General features: G+C 43.6%; 1 protein-coding gene across 1 annotated transcript in view; it reads right to left on the bottom strand.

The window, feature by feature from the left end:
• LOC126336110 (dehydrogenase/reductase SDR family member 11-like) overlaps positions 1-22,250 on the bottom strand; it is a 56,390-nt gene that overhangs the window by 15,327 nt on the left and 18,813 nt on the right. Inside the window, exons 2-5 of the mRNA XM_049999589.1 lie at positions 16,861-17,023; positions 10,008-10,137; positions 6,413-6,542; positions 57-200 (exon numbers count right to left, since the gene is read on the bottom strand). Coding sequence (XP_049855546.1) covers positions 57-200; positions 6,413-6,542; positions 10,008-10,137; positions 16,861-17,023 — 567 coding nt within the window. The remainder of the gene's footprint in view (positions 1-56; positions 201-6,412; positions 6,543-10,007; positions 10,138-16,860; positions 17,024-22,250) is intronic.

Genomic DNA, 22,250 nt, shown 5'->3' on the forward strand with positions numbered 1-22,250 from the left:
GGAAATCTCCGCACATTCTGGAATAAGATAAGCTGCAGTGGCAGAAGCAAACTCACCTGTACCCTTGGAGGTTGGGAAAGCATGTAGACCACAGCTTTTGCTATGTCTTCCACTTCCAGGTAAGGCATTGTATCGAAGATCTGTGCCCACTTCTCAGACTGATTAATCGCATTGGTTTTCACGAGCCCTGGAGAAATTTGCTGCAAACAGAGGAAGTAATTGTAAATGTTTAATATATGGACAGTGGTATAAGGTGAAGTCTGAATTCTATCATAGCTATGAAGTAATTTTGTTGCATAATGTCAAAAATATTGCAATTTCGCAATAAATGATATTCTTTATTTTTAAAAAATTCAAGTAAACGTAATTCAGTGGCAGGACAACCGTATGGTTTGTTGTTATACCTAACGCTGGAGAGGTACCTTTTTACCAAACATAGCCATACTTGAGTTGAAATCTTTTGTCCTTAACCTATGCTTAGTGATTTTGACAAAATGATGTCTGATACAGAGACTCGAAGTCGCCTTCCCCAATGTAAGGCCAAATATGGGGCTTGTAGTTTCAATACAGCACACAGCTTTATTGCTTATGTATTAGTTTACTGTTGTATATTATTTATTTTAAACACACATCTGTCCCTAGTCATGCGCAGCACAGTTTACAATACGTACAATCACAAAAATTATTTTACTGAGTTTATTACAAAGGTGAAACGTATTTTACATTCAATATACACTCCTGGAAATGGAAAAAAGAACACATTGACACCGGTCTGTCAGACCCACCATACTTGCTACGGACACTGCGAGAGGGCTGTACAAGCAATGATCACACGCACGGCACAGCGGACACACCAGGAACCGTGGTGTTGGCCGTCGAATGGCGCTAGCTGCGCAGCATTTGTGCACCGCCGCCGTCAGTGTCAACCAGTTTGCCGTGGCATACGAAGCTCCATCGCAGTCTTTAACACTGGTAGCATGCCACGACAGCGTGGACGTGAACCGTATGTGCAGTTGACGGACTTTGAACGAGGGCGTATAGTGGGCATGCGGGAGGCCGGGTGGACGTACCGCCGAATTGCTCAACACGTGGGGCGTGAGGTCTCCACAGTACGTCTATGTTGTCGCCAGTGGTCGGCGGAAGGTGCACGTGCCCGTCGACCTGGGACCGGACCGCAGCGACGCACGGATGCACGCCAAGACCGTAGGATCCTACGCAGTGCCGTAGGGGACCGCACCGCCACTTCCCAGCAAATTAGGGACACTGTTGCTCCTGGGGTATCGGCGAGGACCATTCGCAACCGTCTCCATGAAGCTGGGCTACTGTCCCGCACACCGTTAGGCCGTCTTCCGCTCACGCCCCAACATCGTGCAGCCCGCCTCCAGTGGTGTCGCGACAGGCGTGAGTGGAGGGACGAATGGAGACGTGTCGTCTTCAGCGATGAGAGTCGCTCCTGCCTTGGTGCCAATGATGGTCGTATGCGTGTTTGGCGCCGTGCAGGTGAGCGCAACAACCAGGACTGCATGCGACCAAGGCACACAGGGCCAACACCCGGCATCATGGTGTGGGGAGCAATCTCCTACACTGGCCGTACACCTCTGGTGATCGTCGAGGGGACACTGAATAGTGCACGGTACATCCAAACCGTCATCGAACCCGTCGTTCTACCATTCCTAGACCGGCAAGGGAACTTGCTGTTCCAACAGGACAATGCACGTCCACATGTATCCCATGCCACCCAACGTGCTCTAGAAGGTGTAAGTCAACTACCCTGGCCAGCAAGATCTCCGGATCTGTCCCCCATTGAGCATGTTTGGGACTGGTTGAAGCGTCGACTCACGCGGTCTGCACGTCCAGCACGAACGCTGGTCCAACTGAGGCGCCAGGTGGAAATGGCATGGCAAGCCGTTCCAGAGGACTACATCCAGCATCTCTACGATCGTCTCCATGGGAGAATAGCAGCCTGCATTGCTGCGGAAGGTGGATATACACTGTACTAGTGCCGACATTGTGCATGCTCTGTTGCCTGTGTCTATGTGCCTGTGGTTCTGTCAGTGTGATCATGTGATGTATCTGACCCCAGGAATGTGTCAATAAAGTTTCCCCTTCCTGGGGCAATGAATTCACGGTGTTCTTATTTCAATTTCCAGGAGTGTATTACTTAATTACAGCTTACAGACTATGTAACGATAACACAGATATTTCTAAACTAGATGTGTACGTGGATTATGACCTTATTTATTGCTTGCGAACTCGAGATTAACACTTAATGAGTTACAAAAAGGTACAAAGATGGGAATTGCGTAATGAAAGGAATCAGAGCTTGTTACGAATTTCAGAACCAGCATTAGGCGCCCATAGATTGGAACAGGGAAGACGAATGAGTAGCACTGAGAAATGAAAAAGTGACAGCAGCTGACGATAAAAGAGCCAAAGGGCAAGTCCCAGTTATAAATTCTTGCATAAATTTAGTTGTTGAAAGGAGGAAATATAAAGATGCAGTTAATCAAGTAGACAAAGGTAATACATAAGTCTAAAAAATAACATTGACAGAAACTGCAATATGGCAAAGAAAAGAAAGGCAAGAATGGCTGGAAGAGAAATGCAAAGTTGTAGTTGCATGCCTGACTATGGATAATATAAATGCCTTAAACAGACCGCTGGAGAAACGAGCAGCAAGACAGTACTAAGGAACGAATGGAGGGCAGAAAGGTGGAAGTAGTATAGGTATAACTGGGCTGTATATGGAAAACGAACTTGAAGCCAATATTTGAGAAAGAGGCAAAGAAGTAGATGAAGATGAGATGGGGAATGCGACATTGCCAGAATAATTTAACAGAGCACCGAAAGGCCGAAGTGAAAACGAGGCACCTGGAGAAGACGACACTAACTCAGAATTACTGAGATCCTTAGGAGAACATAAGAAAACTATTCTACTCAGTATGTTAGATCTATGAGGCCGGTGGAATATCCCAAACCTTGTAGAATAATGTAATAATTCCGTTTCCAAAGGGGGCATTAACTGACTGTTGTGAATATTGCAGTGCAACAGTTCAATAAGTTTTAGTTGCAGAATACGGATGCAAATTAATTACAGAAGAATGGAAAACTTGGTATCCGCCAACCTCGTGGAAGGTCAGCTAGAGTTTTGGAGAAATGGTGGAACACGAGTGGCAATACAGACCTTACGACATACCTTGCAAGGTAGCCTGAAGAAAGACTAGCCTAATTATACAGCATTCATAGAATTAGAGTAATATTTTGACAATATTTGCTGGAGCAGTTAAATCAAAATCTTCTGGATTGTCAGGCCACGTCATATTTCTTCAAACGATCCACGTTTCGATCCCTCTGCTGGGGTCTTCCACAGGATCTTGTGGTGTTCACTGTATATTAAGCACTTTCAGAGACCAGTGTCGTCTTCTCTTATAAAGGCGAGTTTTCCCTCGCTTGTGCTGAAGAAGTGGGATTATTGGGTAAAGGTCAGGTGGGCCATCCTCAGTGGTTGGTAAGAAAAGTATTCCCGCGTTAATGCCGAAAAGGGGGTTCTAGGCTAAAAACTCTTGTGGCTACCGTCATTGGTTAGAAAAGATTTTTCCCGCACTTATGATGGAGGAGAGTTATTGGTTAAAATTTCTCTTGCTGCTATTGGTGTGCCAACATCATCGCCTAGAAGCGAAACGGGCAGAGCAAGAGAAAGGAAACGTTTATCCAAAATATTATTGTCCACAGAGGAGGCTTCCAGTGCGTTGTTCGTGATGCTCGCACGCCACGGCCGCGTATTCATTTGCTTGATGGCGGGAAGCCACAATGTCAGAAGCCTATAGCCGTCCTCTCTATTGAAGTTACACGCGTTCTCAGAAACTTCAATCGCTTCTCGGACAACTATAAATGTTAGTTTTGCCTTGCCAGCACAGGTGCGTTATTGAAATCGATATCAGTTATCTTGATGTTCTGCTACTGCCGATTTCATACTTTGTTTTAGCTGCGTGTAGTGTTCGTGTTCCTTAGTACGTTCTTTAACTGGAATACACTAACTGAAACTGACAGTAGCGAGAATAATATACAGAGAGCAAAAGGATATTTACAATTTGCACAGAAGCCAGACTGCAGTTATAAGAATTGAAGGACATGAATGGAAAGCGGGAGTTAAAAATGGACTGTGATAGGGCTGAATCCAAACTGCAGGACGCAGGAACAAAACCTTTTATGTTTGTTGGCGATATCGTCATTCTGTCAGAAACGGCAGAAGTCTTGCAAGAGCGGATAACGGAGTGGATAGTACCTTGAAAACACAAAAAGAAAACCAGAGCAAGATAATGTTGTCGAATTACATCAGCCAGTGCTGAGAGAATTGAATTAGGAGATGAGACGCTGAAGGTAGTTGGTGACTGACAATAGACGAAACAAGGAGGGTACAAAACGCGGGACTGCCAATAGCAAGGAAAGCACTTCTGAAAAACAGATATATGTTAACATACACTGGAGTCCAAAATTTAAGCAAGAGTACGCTATTTCCACGTCATTTGTCAAAATCAGACGACCTGTTAACAGATGTACGTACGATCGTGTTCCTCACAGAACATGGCATGTGATCGATGAGGTCAGGGCACCTATCGATCGTTTTCCCGGTAGTGGCATATTCACAATCCCTGTGTATACAGTTACAGGAGGTGCAGTATGGCACAGAGAAGACGCCTACCAGACTCTCTGGTACGTAGGGCCATGGGAAGAATGGAAGCAGGACAGTCGAAAGCTCATGTAGCCCGACGGCGTAATGTGAACCGTTCTGTTGTTTCTCGGATGTGGCGACAATTTATACAGAGTGAAACCGCCTCCCGAAGATCAGGACAGGGCCTATCACGTGTGTCATCAGAAAGGCAGGACCTTTATTTGGCTGTAAGGGCCCGAAGGTACCTCCTTAGTACTGAATTGTAGCTGGCATCTGACCAAGCAGCATCCACTGGACGTGTTGTATCGAGGCAAACGGTGTACAAGAGGCTTTGACAGAGTGGTCTTTATTGTTGGAGACCTGCTGTATGTGTGCCTCTGACAGGTCTTCACAGAAAGGAACGTCAAGAGTGGAGTCGTCAATACGCCACCTGGACAGTCAAACAGTGGGCCAATGTTCTTTTTACAGATGAGTCCAAATTTTGTCTGGAGAGTGAGAGAGACCCCAACATTGTGCAGAGAGACCGATATCGAGGACGATCGCTAATGGTGTGGGCAGCGATTATGTTGACCACTTAATTACCTCTTCATGAAGTTGCGCAAGTGAATCGGAGTGGTTTAACTGTTGTCACGTGGAAAGGTCTTGGGATCTCATGTGCGGTTGTTGCTAGGTGCTGCTCGAGGATGCTGTACAAGTGGTTGACATTATCTTGGAAACGGAAAGTACTGTACGCATGGCGGGGCCAGTTCGCTCTCCCGATTTAAATCCCATACCCAGTTTGCTTTAGAGAGACGGGTTGCATCACGTCAGTATCCACCAAACACTCTCCATGGCTTGCGAGCAGCTCCGCAGGAAGAATGGGCGTTATTGATGAAATCAGGCACAGCATGCTCTGTCGTTGTATTGCTGCCAGAGGTGGTTACACTCCATAGTGAGCACATTAACCAGTTGTCTAAATATGTGTGCAGATCAATTAAATTGGAAAAGCCGAAAAACATTTTCGTCTACTGTTATACGTATTACAGCTGAATATGTTGTTACACTGTATTCTTTATAATTGTTTCTACTTTTCTATCACCTGTTTGTACTATTTTGTGTCAAAATAAGCGCATCCTTATAAAATTTCCGTTTGTTGCTTTAACGTTGGACACCATTGTAGAAGTGGCGCAGTGGTTAGACACTGGACTCGCATTCGGGAGGACGACGGTTCAATCCCGCGTAAGGCCATCCTGATTTAGGTTTCCCGTGATTTCCCTAAATCACTCCAGGCAAATGCCGGGATGGTTCCTCTGAAAGGGCACGGCCGACTTCCTTCCCCATCCTTCCCTAATCCGATGAGACCGATGACCACGCTGTCTGGTCTCCTTCCCCAAACAACGAACTAACCAGTGTAGAATATAAAATGTTAGGAAAGGCTTTTTGAAGATAGTGGTCTGGAATGTAGACTTTTATGGAAGCGTAACGCATACATTAAACAGTAATTACAAGAAGAGGATAGATGCTTTTGAAATGTTGAACGTTAGATGGGTGGATCACATAACTAATATGGAGGTACTGAGTCGAATGTGGGAAAAACGAAGAGTATTATACAGGTTGTTATTCAGAGACGTGTTCAGGATAGCTTAGTGTGGATACCTGCGTTGAACCAGTTCTCGGACTGAAAACCACAGTAACACAACATTAATCAAAGGATTTCTACATACGTATATGTCACTGACAGGATGAGAAATGTTGTCTTACCCCAACACGAATGTTGCTCTTTTTGGCGACGAGGTCCTTCCTGAGTCCTTCAGCCATGACCCTCACAGCTGTTTTGTTGACTGAGTGCATCCCGAGGCCGTCGCTGAACACGGGGACGTGCGCCGCTGTACTGGAAAAGAAAGTCGCCCATACAGCGTCATCAGAACTCAGGTTGCTCCGAAACAAGTTTCCATTCTGCAAAATATTGTGAAGTTAGTGGCAGAGCAAAGGAGGGTGGCAAGACAGACTGCTAAACTGCCTCTAAGCGAGCTGTAATTAATCGAACCTTGTCGTCCCATTCCCTTATAGAAAGATCCGTAGGGGGCGCTAGAAAGCTCCTAGATTCCTCAACACTGGTCCCGAAATTTTGTTGATAGGGTTTACTGGGATAGTTTGTCTCTGTCTTCATGTGCCTGTCAGTTCAGTTTCTTCATCTTCCTGCCAAGAAACCGAAGTCTGTCATCAGCTTTGCCTATGACTGAGCCTATGTGATCATTCCTTTCCATGTCACCACAAATTTATACGTGAGAGTATTTGTATGAATTGAATAATTCAGTTGGGAGCCTGCGAATGTTTGTTTGGCGTACAACTTGAAACGCCATATCTATGTGCAGTAATTGCTCCTGGATATATGATGATGGAGAAACTCCGGAACCCGTCATATGACAAATAAAGGCATCCTTGTCCTATGTTTCAAATGGTTCCAATGGCCCTGAGGACTATGGGACTTAACATCTGAAGTCATAAGTACCCTAGAACTTAGAACTACTTAAGCCTAACGAACGTAAGAACATCACACACACGCATGGCCGAGGCAGGATTCGAATCTGTGACCGTAGCGGTCGCGCGGTTCCATACTGAAGCGCCTAGAACCGAGCGGCCACGACACCGGCCGGCTGCCCTACGTTTGATTTTCGTGACCCAGTCAGGCTGAATGGAGAACTCCCGATTGTTACAATAATGTTCGCCTGCCTCCTACAAGACTTTATGTCACATTTATATTGTTGATATTCGTTCTCGGAAATCTTAAAATCCCTGAGATCGATGTCTCACTGGTATCAACGTTGATACAGACAAGAATAGAAGAGACTCTCGATTCCCGGAATAAATCAAATGTCTATACACGTAATTAAGTTTACACGGAACCCTCATTACGTATAAGTCCTTCTCTTACTTGGCCAGCTGTTTAATCGCGAGATGATAGTTCACGACACACCCATTACTGTGTCCACAGCAGTGAAACTTTCACCCTCTTCGAGCCGTCCAATTGCACCTCAGATTCTCAGATGATGTACCGCCGTACCACAGAGAATATCACACTAATCGGTGCCACAGAAACTTCGTCAAACACCGTACTGCGCCAACTATCGAATGCGTACAGTGTGTTCGTGCACAGGCTTCGTTGCAATTAACACGTCTACACTTCATTTTACTGTCTCTGGTCGCTTTTTCCGCAGTAACTGACAGTTGTTTCTTAGCAAGTGTCAGTTGTTCCGTAGCAGTTGTCAAGCAGCGTATCTTTATTTCTTGAAAACACGGAATAAATGTATGAAGCCGCGTGGGGTAGCGGCGCGGTCTAGAGGGCCTTGTCACTGTACGAACGGCTCCCCCTGGGGCATGTGTATGTGTGTGTGTGTGTGTGTGTGTGTGTGTGTGTGTGTGTGTGTGTGTGTGTTATCCTTAGTGTAAGTTCGTTTAAGTTAGATAAAGTTGTGTGTAAGCCTAGGGATCGATAACTTAGGCAGTTTGGTTCCGTAGGAACTTACCACAAAAAATCCATGAAACAGATTTGAATTGAGGAGCCGTAATTACGACTAAACTTGTCACTTGGACAAACTGCACGATTTAATGCAATAGTTACGTACACTTTCCTATGACTTGCTCTGCAGCACGCGTATACGTCCTACCTCTACTAGATCGTTCTCATACGAACCTATTGTCGAGAAACCTCGTATAACACTGTTCCCTAGGTAAATTTTTGGCGATCATGTGTTAATAATAATAATAATAATTAATTTTATCAGTTAACAATTTTAGACGACTGTAACATTATCTAACCGTGGATCAAAAGCTTGTGTTTAGAATCGTACATCTATCGATAGATATTTTGATACTTTTTATTTGTGTTGGCATCATTCAGCAGATGTTGAAGAGAATTATGGAATAAAATGTTTTATGTCAGTCGTCTTCCCTGGTTCCAAAGTAATTGAGAACACATTTTGTCACTAGCGTTTCCACAATAGGATGGAAAATTACCACTCCCACTGAGAATAGCTCAGACACTAATCAACAGGGATATAAAAAATTTTCAAAACTAGTCTTAGCCAGATCGACTAAAGCCATTTAAAAACGATTCAATGATATATAAATGTATTTTGCTGCGTAATGTTTTTACAGCTACGTTTTCTGTCATATTGTGCACCTTGATGTGTGACGGATAGCATTAGAACGATATATCTACTACTGTTATTCTCGGAAACAGTATACAAAAATAAATCAATATTCTTCAGACAAGGAAAGACATTCCTGTGACTACCTTGAAGATGGCAAGCTGTCTAGACATAAAACTCATAAAAGCAGGGTGACGTGTGCAATCCTTATTGTACACTTAAAACTGTTCAAATGAGCATTCACAAGAAAATGAAAATGCACATGCTATAGTTTTTAGATCTGAAGTAGACAACTAACCTAAAGTGCTAATAATATTTTACAGAAAAAAGCCAGGTAACACATAGCTGTCAAAACATCTTTGTTTAAAGAACAGAAAAGAAAAAAAAATGTCGTTTGCAAAAGGCTAAGTTTTAAAAAACCAGAAGCATTTTTTTTATTTTCCGCTGTTTTTCTTTCTCTTTTTTCCACTCGACTGTATTTATATTTGTTAAACTTACTTGTTGCAGATTTCACTGCCGAGTAGCTACAACTTATAAGCATCTGACAAGAATGCTATTTTCAGTGAAATTCCACACAGTGTGGGTGAGTCGATGAGTGTGGGCAAGGAGCCATCGGACTTGTTTGACACATTAATAATTTTTTTCATGCTCTGTATCAAGAGACGACATATTTTGCTGATTTAGATCTGTTCTTGCATCCATGTAAGAAGCCTGAAGTTCGAACCCCGTGGGACTAAAATCGAAGTCACTTAAATTTGGCATTTATAAACACAGCTGGAGTGAAAAAAGAGCTTTTTTCTTGTGTGAAATATCACACCGTATAATTGACAACCGTACTGTATGTCCGAATGTGCAATGCCACGTACTGAGTGAGACGTCATATGAGAACGAAGAGTGTAGCAATGTTTCCAATCATTATCGAGGTTGCGATCTCTTTATGTCAGTGAACATTTGGTTTGTGCCTACCAAGAATTTTGGGAACGTAAGTGTCCACGTTATCTGTCATTAAAAGAAGAGAAACAACACATAGCTAAATGTCAACAACGACGTAAAGGACTGATGGAGTGACAAATGAATCACTATTAGAGTCAGTCCCACAACAATCACTACTACAGTACCTGCTTAACGAATTATTCACAGAAGTTTGTAAATGTGTGTGTGTGTGTGTGTGTTACGAGCCTGGTCACCTAAGCGCTGGCTGCTACCTGCTGATGTGGATGATGAAGCCGTCGTCGACGCCCCTCCTCATCATGTCCTGGACCGCCTCCCTGGTGCAGATCGCCAGGCCAAGCTCGTTCACCTCCATCATCTGCCTCCAGTGCTCTGTTTCACCGGCTGAACAAGTCAAGACAATAGAGCATCAGGCAGACAGCTTTCTAAATATGGTTACGTAACTTAAACAGCAGTTTTCACACGACAATTTCAGAGAAAGAAGTGGGCTGAAAAAATATATTCCAAACTTCACAGATATCTCGCCACGGTTATGACTTTCAAGTTTCCTGAGTTACATTCAACCATGTGTTTCGGAGTATCAGATACACATTTTTCGTTAAAACCTGTTGTTACCTTCATTTGCACGCTTCTTAAATAATCATCCCGCTTTCTTCTGGGAAAACACACACCACGCCTGCTTGTTGCTCGACCAAAAACACTAAAAAGAGTATTCTTTACGGCGGACGCCGTGCCAATCAAACAAAGAGCATCAAGAAAAAAATTATTACCTATAGCATCCTATCTGATAAAAAGCACCGATATCCACAGTCTTGTAAATAGTATCGAAAATACACCCAGCCAAATGATTAAACATAATTCATGACCAGGTGAGACCAAAACGCTATAGAGAGGAAGCTGTCCGCTACAAAATAACGAAATCCACAGCCTTGCACACAGTTTAGGAAATACGTCAGGCGAAATGAGGCAACGTAAGTCGTGACATAGTGACAATGTAGATCACGAACAAAAAAAACGATGAAACCAGAAATATAACATTTACTCCCAATAAATAGTACACACAAATGCTAAGGTGGTCTCAAAGACGGAATACCTGCAGCGATGCTGAAAGATGGAAGAGATATCCTACAAGAGAGGTTGCATCACCTAGTCCATTTAATTTGGAAGACAGAAGACATCCCGGCAGAATGGAAGCAGTATTTCATCTACTCAGCACTTACAAATGGAGACATGTTGAGATGTAGCAACTATAGGGGAATTACCCTACTACGCACAGTTTTAAGATCCTGAGGATGTTGTTGCTGAAGTGGCTAACACCATACATTGAGGAGGAACTTGGATTCCAAAAGACTGGATTTAGAAAGAGAAACTCAACCGTTCACCAACTACATTCAATAATGCATCCAAACAGCGTATGACTGTGTGCGCAGGTAAGCTATGTCGCAAGAACTGGGAAGGACGACGATTCTCAAGAAACTAATAAAACTAACTCAAGCGTATGTACAGGAGTCAACAGGCACAGTGAAAGCGAATGGAGAGATGTCAGATCAGTTCGAGTTGAGGACTCGAATGCGACAAGCAGCCTGGCTCTCCCCATTTCTGTTCAGCATTGTGAAATGTAACAAGCTTGGAGACAGGAATGCAACTGGGGAGAAGGATCAACACCCTCATCTATGCGGATAATGTAGTTTTAATAGGACAGAATGAGAACGATCTGGTTCAGATTGAAAGAGTGTTAATGGAGGAGGCAATGAGAGCAGGCTGGAAGATGAATATGGATAAGACCACGGAGTAGACCGGACGATGACAGACCTTTGGATGTGGATGGTAAGATCTTCGAAAGAGCAAAAAATATCTTGATAAGACCACGGAGTAGAGAGGACGATGACGAACCTTTGGATGTGGATGGTAAGATCTTCGAAAGAGCAAAAAATATCTTGGGGCAGTGTTCAGTGAAAGAAATGAGACCAGGAAATAAAGGTAAGAATTCAAGCATGAAACAGGTCAAGCTTTGCACTCTGAAAGCTGCTGAAGTCCCAGCTTCTAGCAACATCCACGAAAATTGGGATCTGCAGGACAGAAATAAAACCTCCCCTGGATTATAACACAAAAGAGAGAAAGAAAACTCCTGACGTTTGAAAATGCTACTCTGAGACAGATTTATGGGACATTGAAGAGTGGAGACGACTGCTTAGAGAAGAAAAACAGTGCTGTACAAATCGCTGGGCGTTGTGGCTGTGATTAGAGAGGGGAGACAAGTGGTATGGGCACGTACTGTGTCGAGACGGCCAGATCACCGGGCAGGGGATGGAAGAAGACATCAGAGGCGACAGACCGATGATGGGAACACTTGGGGAAGAATACTTGGACCGAGGAAGATGGAGGATGCTGACTGGCGAGGCCACAGGCTGACTGTGCTTTGTGTGGCCGACCTAGTAAATAAGTAAGTAACGTTGTTTTTTAGATTCTCATGAAACAGAAGAATTTATTTTATGTTTATTGTCTGCTTCGTGTCTCCCCTTAAAAGAATCCACTAGGATGCTTGGCAGCACTAATAACATAGAAAACAAAATTCCAGAAAAGAGAAAGAATCGAGCAAAGCAACACTGCAAGACACGAGTTGGTCAAACGTTAAGTGCTTGTTGATGTCATGATTAAAATGTACGAGTGGCTGAAGAAAAAATGTATTTATGTGGGGAATCGAAATGACCGAATAAAATTAATGAAGGAGAATTTGCGGCGGATAGATGTAGCATAAAACAGAAAGAAATTGTTACAGACGGAATTAATACAGAGTTAATTGTGGGGATATGTAAATAAAGGAAAAATACTTAAACGTACAACGTGTAGGTTTCAGAAGAGTTAATAATGGCAGCACACAGTATTTTATCATTTTGTTGAAAAAGATTTTCCGTATTCAAACCATGACCAGCTTTAGACACCTGTATATAGATTTATGCTCACTGTTTTTAGTCCTCTTTACATATTCCATAGAGATCCGATAAAAATGAGTGTTTTGGTAAATCCATTCGGGTCCTGAAATCAGATTTAATAGGTGTTCTCTATGCTCTATTTACTTCTTTACTTTTTTTCTCGAAATCCACTACAAAGTCTTTCTATATGAAATATACATCAGAGTAACATCAATGTGACCACTTGTCGAAAGCTTGACTAACCATCTTTTGCAACGCGGATAGGCAGGAACAGTCAGTGATCTGGAAGATAGAGACAGGGACGTGCAGCTGTGCCGACTGCAGTGCCATGGACACCAGCGCTAGGTTTTCGGTTGAGGATCCGGGGTGCGGACAGGTCGATGTCACTCACAGATTCTCGATTTAAATCAGGAGAGTCTGGGGGCCAGGGGAGTATGGTACACTCATCCTGGCTCTCTTCGAACCACGCAGGCACACTGCGAGCTGTGTGACACATTGTACTGTCTTGCTGGTAGCTGCCATCGTGCCAAGGAAAAATATACTTCACTTGGGGGCAGGGGGATATGGTTCCGAAGAGTAGATGCATACTTGTGTTGATCTTTTTTGCCTTGCACAATGACGATGCACCCACAGAATGCCACCAAAACATTCCCTGGACCATAACGCTCCCTTCTCCGGCCTGGACTCTTCTAACAATTGTTGCGCACTGCCTGCCTTCAGACGTTTCACACCAACAGCCAACTTTCCGATAGAGCAAAAAAAAGTGATTGATCTGAAAAGGCCACCTGCAGCTACGCAGTGGACGGCCGATTGCGATGCTGACGAGTAGATTCCAGCCTCTGCCGTCTATGAACGGCAGTCAGCCTGGGTGCATGAACCAGGCACCTTATGCGGACGCCCATACGCAGCAACACTCGCTGGACGGTCGTTGAGGAGACACTGTTGGTAGCGCCTTGAGTCATCTGGGTAGTCAGTGGCTCAACTGTTGCAGGTCTAATCACCCGTGCACACATCTACAGTAGTCGTCCACCCCTGTCATCTATGGCCTGTGGTGCACCATAGTCGCCTCGTCACCGGTTTTTAGTAGTACTAGTTTGCTATGCATGACATATACAGGGTGTTACGAAAAGGTGCGGCCAAACTTTCAGAAAACATTCCTTACATACAAAGAAAGAAAATATGTTATGTGGACATGTGTCCGAAAACGCTTACTTTCCATGTTAGAGCTCATTTTATTACTTCTCTTCAAATTACATTAATCATTGAATGGAAACACACAGCAACAGAACGTACCAGCGTGACTTCAAACACTTTGTTACAGGAAATGTTCAAAATGTTCTCCGTTAGCGAGGAAACACGCATCCACCCACCGTCGCATGGAATCCCTGATGCGCTGATGCAGCTCTGGAGAATGGCGTATTGTATCACAGCCGTCCACAATACGAGCATGAAGAGTCTCTACACTTGGTACCGGAGTTGCGTAGGCAAGAGGTTTCAAATGCCCCCATAAATGAAAGTCAAGAGGGTTGAGGTCAGGAGAGCGTGGAGACCATGGAATTGGTCCGCCTCTACCAATCCCTCGGTCACCGAATCTGTTGTTTAGAAACGTACGAACACTTCGACTGAAATGAGCAGGAGCTCCATCGTGCATGAACCACATGTTGTGTAGTACTTGTAAAGGCACATGTTCTAGCAGCACATTCCCCGTATGAAATCATGATAACGCGCTCCATTGAGGGTAAGTGCAAGAACATGGGGCCCAATCAATACAATGCCTGCCCAAACGTTGACAGAAAATCTGTGCTGATGACGTGATTGCACAATTGCGTGCGGATTCTCGTCAGCCCACACATGTTGATTGTGAAAATTTACAGTTTGATCACGTTGGAGTGAATCCTAATCCGTAAAGAAAACATTTGCACTGAAATGATTGACACATTGTTGGATGAACCATTCGCAGTAATGTACCCGCGGAGGCCAATCAGCTACTGATAGTGCCTGCACACGCTGTACATGGTACGGAAACAACTGGTTCTCCCGTAGCACTCTCCATACAGTGACATGGTCAACGTTACCTTGTACAGCAGCAACTTCTCTGACGGTGACATTAGGGTTATCGTCAACTGCACGAAGAATTGCCTCGTCCATTGCAGGTGTCCTCGTCGTTCTAGGTCTTCCCCAGTCGCAAGTCATAGGCTGGAATGTTCCGTGCTCCCTAAGACGCCGATCAATTGCTTCGAACGTCTTCCTGTCGGGACACCTTCGTTCTAGAAATCTGTCTCGATGCAAACGTACCGCGCCACGGCTATTGCCCCGTGCTAATCCATACATCAAATGGGCATCTGCCAACTCCGCATTTGTAAACATTGCACTGACTGCAAAACCACGTTCGTGATGAACACTAACCTGTTGATGCTACGTACTGATGTGCTTGATTCTAGTACTGTAGAGCAATGAGTTGCATGTCAACACAAGCACCGAAGTCAACATTACCTTCCTTCAATTGGGCCAACTGGCGGTGAATCGCGGAAGTACAGTACATACTGACGAAACTAAAACGAGCTCTAACATGGAAATTAAGCGTTTCCGGACACATATCCACATAACATCTTTTCTTTATTTGTGTTTGAGGAACGTGTCCTGAAAGTTTGGCCGTACCTTTTTGTAACACCCTGTATTAACCAAGACGGCACTCGAACAGTTTACAAACTTAGCCGTTTCAGAAATGCTCCCAACCTTGGCCAATGGTCAAATACTTCCGAATGTCAGATAAATCACTTCATTTCCTCACTACGACAGTGGCTGAGCTATTCTCTGCACCCCCCCAAAAAGACACTATATACCCTCCACTGCTAGTTCTGTCACATGCCGTCTGTGAGTGGTTATTGCATGTTGAGATGGAATACAGGCGGTGGTCACATGAATGTGACTGTACTGTGTATAATTGTTTACCTTTGTTACAGCATCATTGATTTCATGAAGAAGTCAAAATTAAAACCCGCGCGGGATGGCCGTGCGGTCATGGGCGCCTTGCCACGGTTCGCGCGGCTCCCACTGGTGGAGGTTCGAGTCTTCCCTCGGGTATGGGTGTGTATGTTGTCCTCAGCGTAATTTAGTTTAAGTTGGATTAAGTAGTGTGTAAGCCTATGGACCGATGACCTTAGCAGTTTGGTCCCATAGAACTTACCACAAATTTCCAATTTTCAATATGAAAATATTATAAGGAGTTGAATATCCTTTCCTAAAACGCATTTGTTCTTCAGTAACCAGGCCTCACTTATAGAGTCTGTTGTGCATAACCGTGGCGTACAATATCTGAGGTGTATAAATTAGTTTGCTCCCATGAAGTATTCTTATAGAGTAATAATACCTGTGCAGTCTTCCTGTTTTGACGATATCCTGTGCGGCAAACACATATTAAAAATATGAAGTTACATGAACTACTAAGGATGCTCAACCGTCTATTCATAATTTTCAACTCGCCAGTCCTATTTACGTTAAATACATATCTGGATATCATTGTCACCACAGTTTTAACACCATAGTAGAGGAAATAATTCTGTGAATCTTGTAAATTGTATTAAACATTTGTCGTGCTTCTGTGGAACAGCAGTTCAAGAAGCTAGTCCGCTATTTGCCACACGAGTGTGGGCGAGAGGCCTTGAGGCTGTACACGACGCGACCAGTAAGCGTTAATTCTGGTCGCAGTACCAACACACGTGTGATTCGCGTCCATGTTTTGTGGTGTTTCATAGTATTTATTTGTCTACGTTAAATGCCCACATACGCTGTAATATCTGTAACTTTTTGCTATGGTTGACAATGAATTCCTTCACATTTCCGTCCATTCATAAATTGAAAAAAAAAGTGAAATGAGCGTATGGATTGCCGGCTGGGAGGTCTAGTCCGGAAAGTCTGGCTGCCAAGTGCAAGTCGACGCCACACTGGACAACCTGCGTGCTAGTAGTGGGGATGAAGTGATGATGAGGACAACACAACACCCAGTCCACGAGCCGAGACAATCTCCTCTCCGGCCAAGAATCTAGCCCGGGCCCCGCTGCATGGGAGGCAAGCAAGCACTTTGCCACTCCGTTAAGCGGGCTGACATTTATAAATTAATTCAACGTAAATACACTGAAATTTGAAATATTTGGTTTTACATTTGCATACGTACATACAAAATCAGTTTCGTGATCGACACCAGCGCTGTTGACCAGGATGTCGACTCCAGTGAGATTCTCCCTAATCCACTTGAAAGCTGAGAGGATGCTTTCTTCCTGTCCTACGTCTCCTTGAATAGCGTACAGTTTGCCCGGCGACCCCTTCACTTCAAGAGCCTAAGCAAAAACAGAAAGAATCTTTTAAGTGCTTCATAAGGTAATAATGTCAACAGCCATGTGAAACACGACACTGGATGGTTAGACAAGTTGTTTCATGTACGACACAAGCGCTGGTCCTCTGTTGTGCGGTAACCAGCACCACTGTATGTCATCTGCAGCTGCGTGACTCTTCAGCCCTTTATGCGGACGCAGTGCCATGTGGCGTATCAGAGGAGCGGCCTTTGTAAGAAGAACTGGAAAATCTTTGTGCCTTTTAACTCTTCATACTTGTGCGACAGTAGCGTCTGCTACACACACAGTTATGCACGAATTCAAACAGAGACCTGCAAAACTAACGATAGTGTCCGTTGATCAATTCACATACTGCTTCCGAGAATGGCGAGTGGGAAGAATGATTTTCGGTACATCTCTGTATTGGTTCTGATTTGTCGAATTTTCTCGTCGTGGCCATAATGCGAATGTATATGGCCGGAAGTAATATGTTCTCCGACTCTTCCCGGTATGTGCTTTCTCGAAATTTCAACAGTGGACCTCTCCGTGACCCACAACGCCTCTCTTGTCTGCCAACGGAGTTGGTTGAGTATCCTGGGAACTCTCTCGCGCCTACTAAACGATCCCCTGACGAAACGCACCATTTTTCCTAGGGATCTCCTCTACCAGTCCTACCTCATCCCGGTACGCGCTTTCTTGAAATTTCATCAGTAAACCTCTCCGTGACCACAACGCCTCTCTTGGCAAGGAGTTAGTTAAGCTTCCTGGGAAGTCTCTCCGCCGAATATATGATCCCCTGACGAAACGCGCCGTCCTTCGTTGGATCTCCTCTATCAGTCCTATCTTGTGAGGACCCTATATTAATGAACATTGCGCCTTAAAAGGCACTTCCTTCGCGGATACTTTCTTGAGATTCTTCAAATGGTTCAAAAGGCTCTAAGCACTATGGGACTTAACATCTCAGGTGCAGTCCCCTAGACTTAGAATTACTTAACCTAACTAACCTAAGGACACCATACACATCCATGCCCGAGGCAGGATTCGAACCAGCGACCATAGCACCTGCGCGGTTCCGTAAGATTCTTCAAATGAATCTCTGACATCTGCTTTTCCTACTACTTATTTTATGCGATCATTCCACCAAACGGCACTCCGGATAATCAGTCCTAGATGTCTTACGGCACATACTGCTCCCAGCAGTTTCTCATCAATAGTAGTGACTTTATTTTACTATGTATGCGCAATATGTTACATTTATTTACGTTCAGGGTCAACTGATAGAGACTGCACCATTATTCAATCCTCTGCAGAACATTATGCAAATATACTGTCTTATGACGTTGCTACTTTCTTATAGACGAGTGCATCATCTGCAAACTGTCTTAAAAGAGCATCCCACGCTTTCTGCAAGATCATTAACACATTGTAAACAGTAATGGTACAATGAACGCTACAGTTTTGAAGATCCTCTTGAGTTACATCTAGAGCATTTACATTACGTGCAAACCTGTGCATAATGAGCAATTAGTGCAACGCGAATTATTGAACCATTTATTTTCCACCAAACCATGACTTCTGATAGGGGAACACGAACAGCATACTGCACCCTTTCTTCGCAGATCTAATGACTGATGAAAAGACAGTTATTACAAGCAGGTCAAAAGCACGCGTCACCAGTGCGTTATTTTAATTTTTTTTTGTTTTTTGACAGAATAGTTTGACGATAGGACATTTCTTCCCGACAGCAGCCTGCCTACTTGTTCGTTGATTCCCGCTTAGCATCGTAGTGATACACGTCAGACAATGCATTTTTACTTATCGTGTAATTGAAGGGGTCAGCTGAAAAAAGTGGTAGCCCACAAGAGTGCAATTTCAGGTATGCTGTTTTAACAGTTTGTTTACACTTAAAGACAAAACGTTAACCATGACGCTCTTCAAAAGGATTGCTCAGACATCCCTTGGCATGATATAAGCAATGAACCGACTTTAGACGGAAAAATTCGGCAATTATGTAGCAAAATTATTGCACTGTATGATAAACATGCTCCTCAACGCACTGTCAAGGTAAAGAGAGCTCCTGCTCCGTGGCTCACCACTGCATTACGCCAGTTAATGAATAAACGTGATGCTGCACACAGGGCCTTCAAGCGTAACCCAACTCCCGAGGCGTACGAAGCTTATAGGAAACTCCGAAACAGGACGAAGCAAAGCGTGAGGAATGCCAAAATCAGACATGCCCGCTCTGTCGTATGCGGCATATCAAAACCTTCTGCACTGTGGAAAAAGCTGCGCAGTTTCGGTATAGGGAAGCGAAGATATGACGCTGTTTATCAAGCGTCTGCAGAAGAATTAAACGATTTCTTCTCAACAGCTGTAATCTGCCACGCAGCGACAAATTACCAGCCCCAAGATATCAATCTCTCGAGAGACAAGTTTTTCCTAAAACATGTCACTACCGGCACAGTACACAAGGCAATTATGAGAATCTCTTCCGAGGCAGTAGGAAATGATGGAGTGAGCAATGGCATGATTAAAAACGTCGTAGACACTATTATTCCAGTTATCACAGACATCTTCAACCTGTCTCTTGTCGGTAGTATATATCCTACTGAGTGGAAGCAAAGTTTAATCCAGCCTATACCCAAGACTGACAACCCTAAGTCGCCTGGTGACTACAGGCCGATCAGCATACTACCTGCAATATCTAAAGCCCTAGAATACATCGTCCATGAACAGCTGACGGATTACCTCAAAACTCATAACATCCATGACGAATATCAGTCAGGCTTTCGAAAGCACCATAGTACAGCAACTGCATTAATCAAAGTAATTGATGACATTAAACATGCTATGGACAGACGTGAAGCTACTATCCTAACACTGCTTGACTTTAGCAAGGCTTTTGACACAGTTGACTTCGATATATTACTAATTAAAATGAAACAGCTGAATTTCTCAATCAGCGCAATACACTGGTTCGACAGCTACCTCAAAAACAGAAGTCAAAAAGTCGTTTGTGGGTCGGAAAAGTCATCATGGAAAAGCGTGCACTCTGGAGTTCCCCAAGGCTCCGTCCTTGGTCCACTACTCTTCTCACTGTACATTAATGATATTTTTTCAGTGATTCACTCCTGCAGCTACCATCTATATGCTGACGACATCCAACTGTACATAAGTGCAAGCCCCAAAAACATTGCTGGCGCAGTAGCGAGTATGAACGCAGATCTTTGCTCTGTTTCTCGATGGGCACAGAACCTAGGTCTGAAACTAAACCCCAAGAAATCCCAGGTCACACTTATATCTCATCCAAAGTTAATCAGCCGGTACTTTCGCGAAACGGTCCCTAAAATACTCCTCAGTGGTACCCAACTACCATACCAAAAAACAGTAAAAGACTGTGGAATAATCTTGGATGAACACCTAAACTGGGAAGAACAAACAGTCACAGCTTGCCGGAAATCGCTCTCCTCCCTACATGCAATTCAAAAATGTAGAAAAATATTTCCAACCCATGTTAAACAAAAATTAGTCCAAACACTAGTCTTGCCTAATCTTTACTACTGCGATGTAGTTCAACACGGCACAAATAGTGAAAATTCTAGATGCCTCGAGCTAGTGATGAATGCTTGCGTTAGATACGTGTGCAATATTCGGTTGTATGATCATATCAGTCCTTCATACTCCCAGCTAGGTTGGATACGCCCACATAAGGCATGCGATCTCCACACGATGTGCTTACTTCATCGATTTCTTAGCCACTGGTGCCCCCAATACTTATCTTCTCACATTAAACACCTATCATCATTCCACAATCGCAATACCAGATCGGATACGTCTATCATCTTGGCTGTACCTTTACATAACACAAAATCTTTCTCCGTGTCATTCTCCATCTCAGCCATACGACTATGGAACGCACTCCCCTGTGATCTGCGTCTTATCCAGAACTACTCAACATTCAAGAGGGAACTCAAAACTTACATATTAGGGACGGTGTAGCCACCATTGTTGTGCCCCTCCCATCTCTTTCTTTCTCCTCTCCATCACAGCTTCGAATTTTACCATTCTTTTTCTCTTCCTCTAACCTATCTACCTCTTATATATCTCTTTCACCCCATTCTATCGTCTTATGTCTGTGCTCTATGAGAATAACTCACAAGCTGCAAGAATATAACGAGAAAATTCTCAACTAACAATGGGACTGACATTCACAACAGAAAAGTATGTTTACTTTCATATACATAGTCACTATCATTATTATTATTATTATTATTATTATCATTATTATTCTTGATTGTTATAATTATTTTTATTGTTATAATTATCATTGTACTACTGTTATAATCTCAATTTTTTGTTTAACATCAATACTGCATAATACGTTAAATGTCCTTAATGTTATTTAGAAACTGTAACTCGTTCAATCTGAGTATGCCTGGTTAGGTGTAAGAGAGGGTCTGAAGGCCCTAATCTTGCCAGGTAAAATAAATGCATAAATAAATAAATAAATAAATAAATACCATAAGACAAAGTAAGTAATGAAGCGGACAATGCTTCCTACCACTACATAGTGAAGTACTTGTTACCAGAAAGTAGTGGATTTTAAGAATACAACAGCTTATACTATCAAGGTAATTTTAACTTTTACTTTACTTAACTGAGAGTAATTAGTTCCGCCGACACCTTTATCACGTACGATTTGACTACCAGTATGAAAACAATAGTTTATAAGAGGAAAAAATGAAAAAATGCGTTGAAGTCACTTTCAAGAACAGAAAGACAATTCGTCAGAAACAATTATAAACTGGTGGCCACAATGTAATGAACTCACAAAAATAAGGTAATGTACAAGAATATGCACTTGAACAAAGTACATGACACGGCGTAGTAGTAGAGGATAAACTACTTTTTTAATATAGAACATGTGTGGAATATACAAAATGGATTTTTCTCTTAAAGCAATTGTGTCGCGATTTACGGCATGTTGGATTCTAACCCATTACGATGTGTTTGCCTGTCACCCAGTCACCCAGAGTTCGCCACGCTCGGGCTGCGAGTAGCCTTGGGCAGAGAGGGAGGCAATCCGTGAACAGCTACGGCCAGTAAGGGAGCAACTGATATGGTTTGAGTAGTATGCGAAGGGTTGCGATTCACCTGGCCAGCAGTGCAGCAGTGTGGTCGAATCAGGGCCTGCGAGTCGGCCGGTGTGGCCGAGCGGTTCTAGGCGCTTCAG

The sequence above is a fragment of the Schistocerca gregaria genome, chromosome 2 (assembly GCF_023897955.1).
Source record: "Schistocerca gregaria isolate iqSchGreg1 chromosome 2, iqSchGreg1.2, whole genome shotgun sequence".
NCBI classification, from domain to species: domain Eukaryota; kingdom Metazoa; phylum Arthropoda; class Insecta; order Orthoptera; family Acrididae; genus Schistocerca; species Schistocerca gregaria.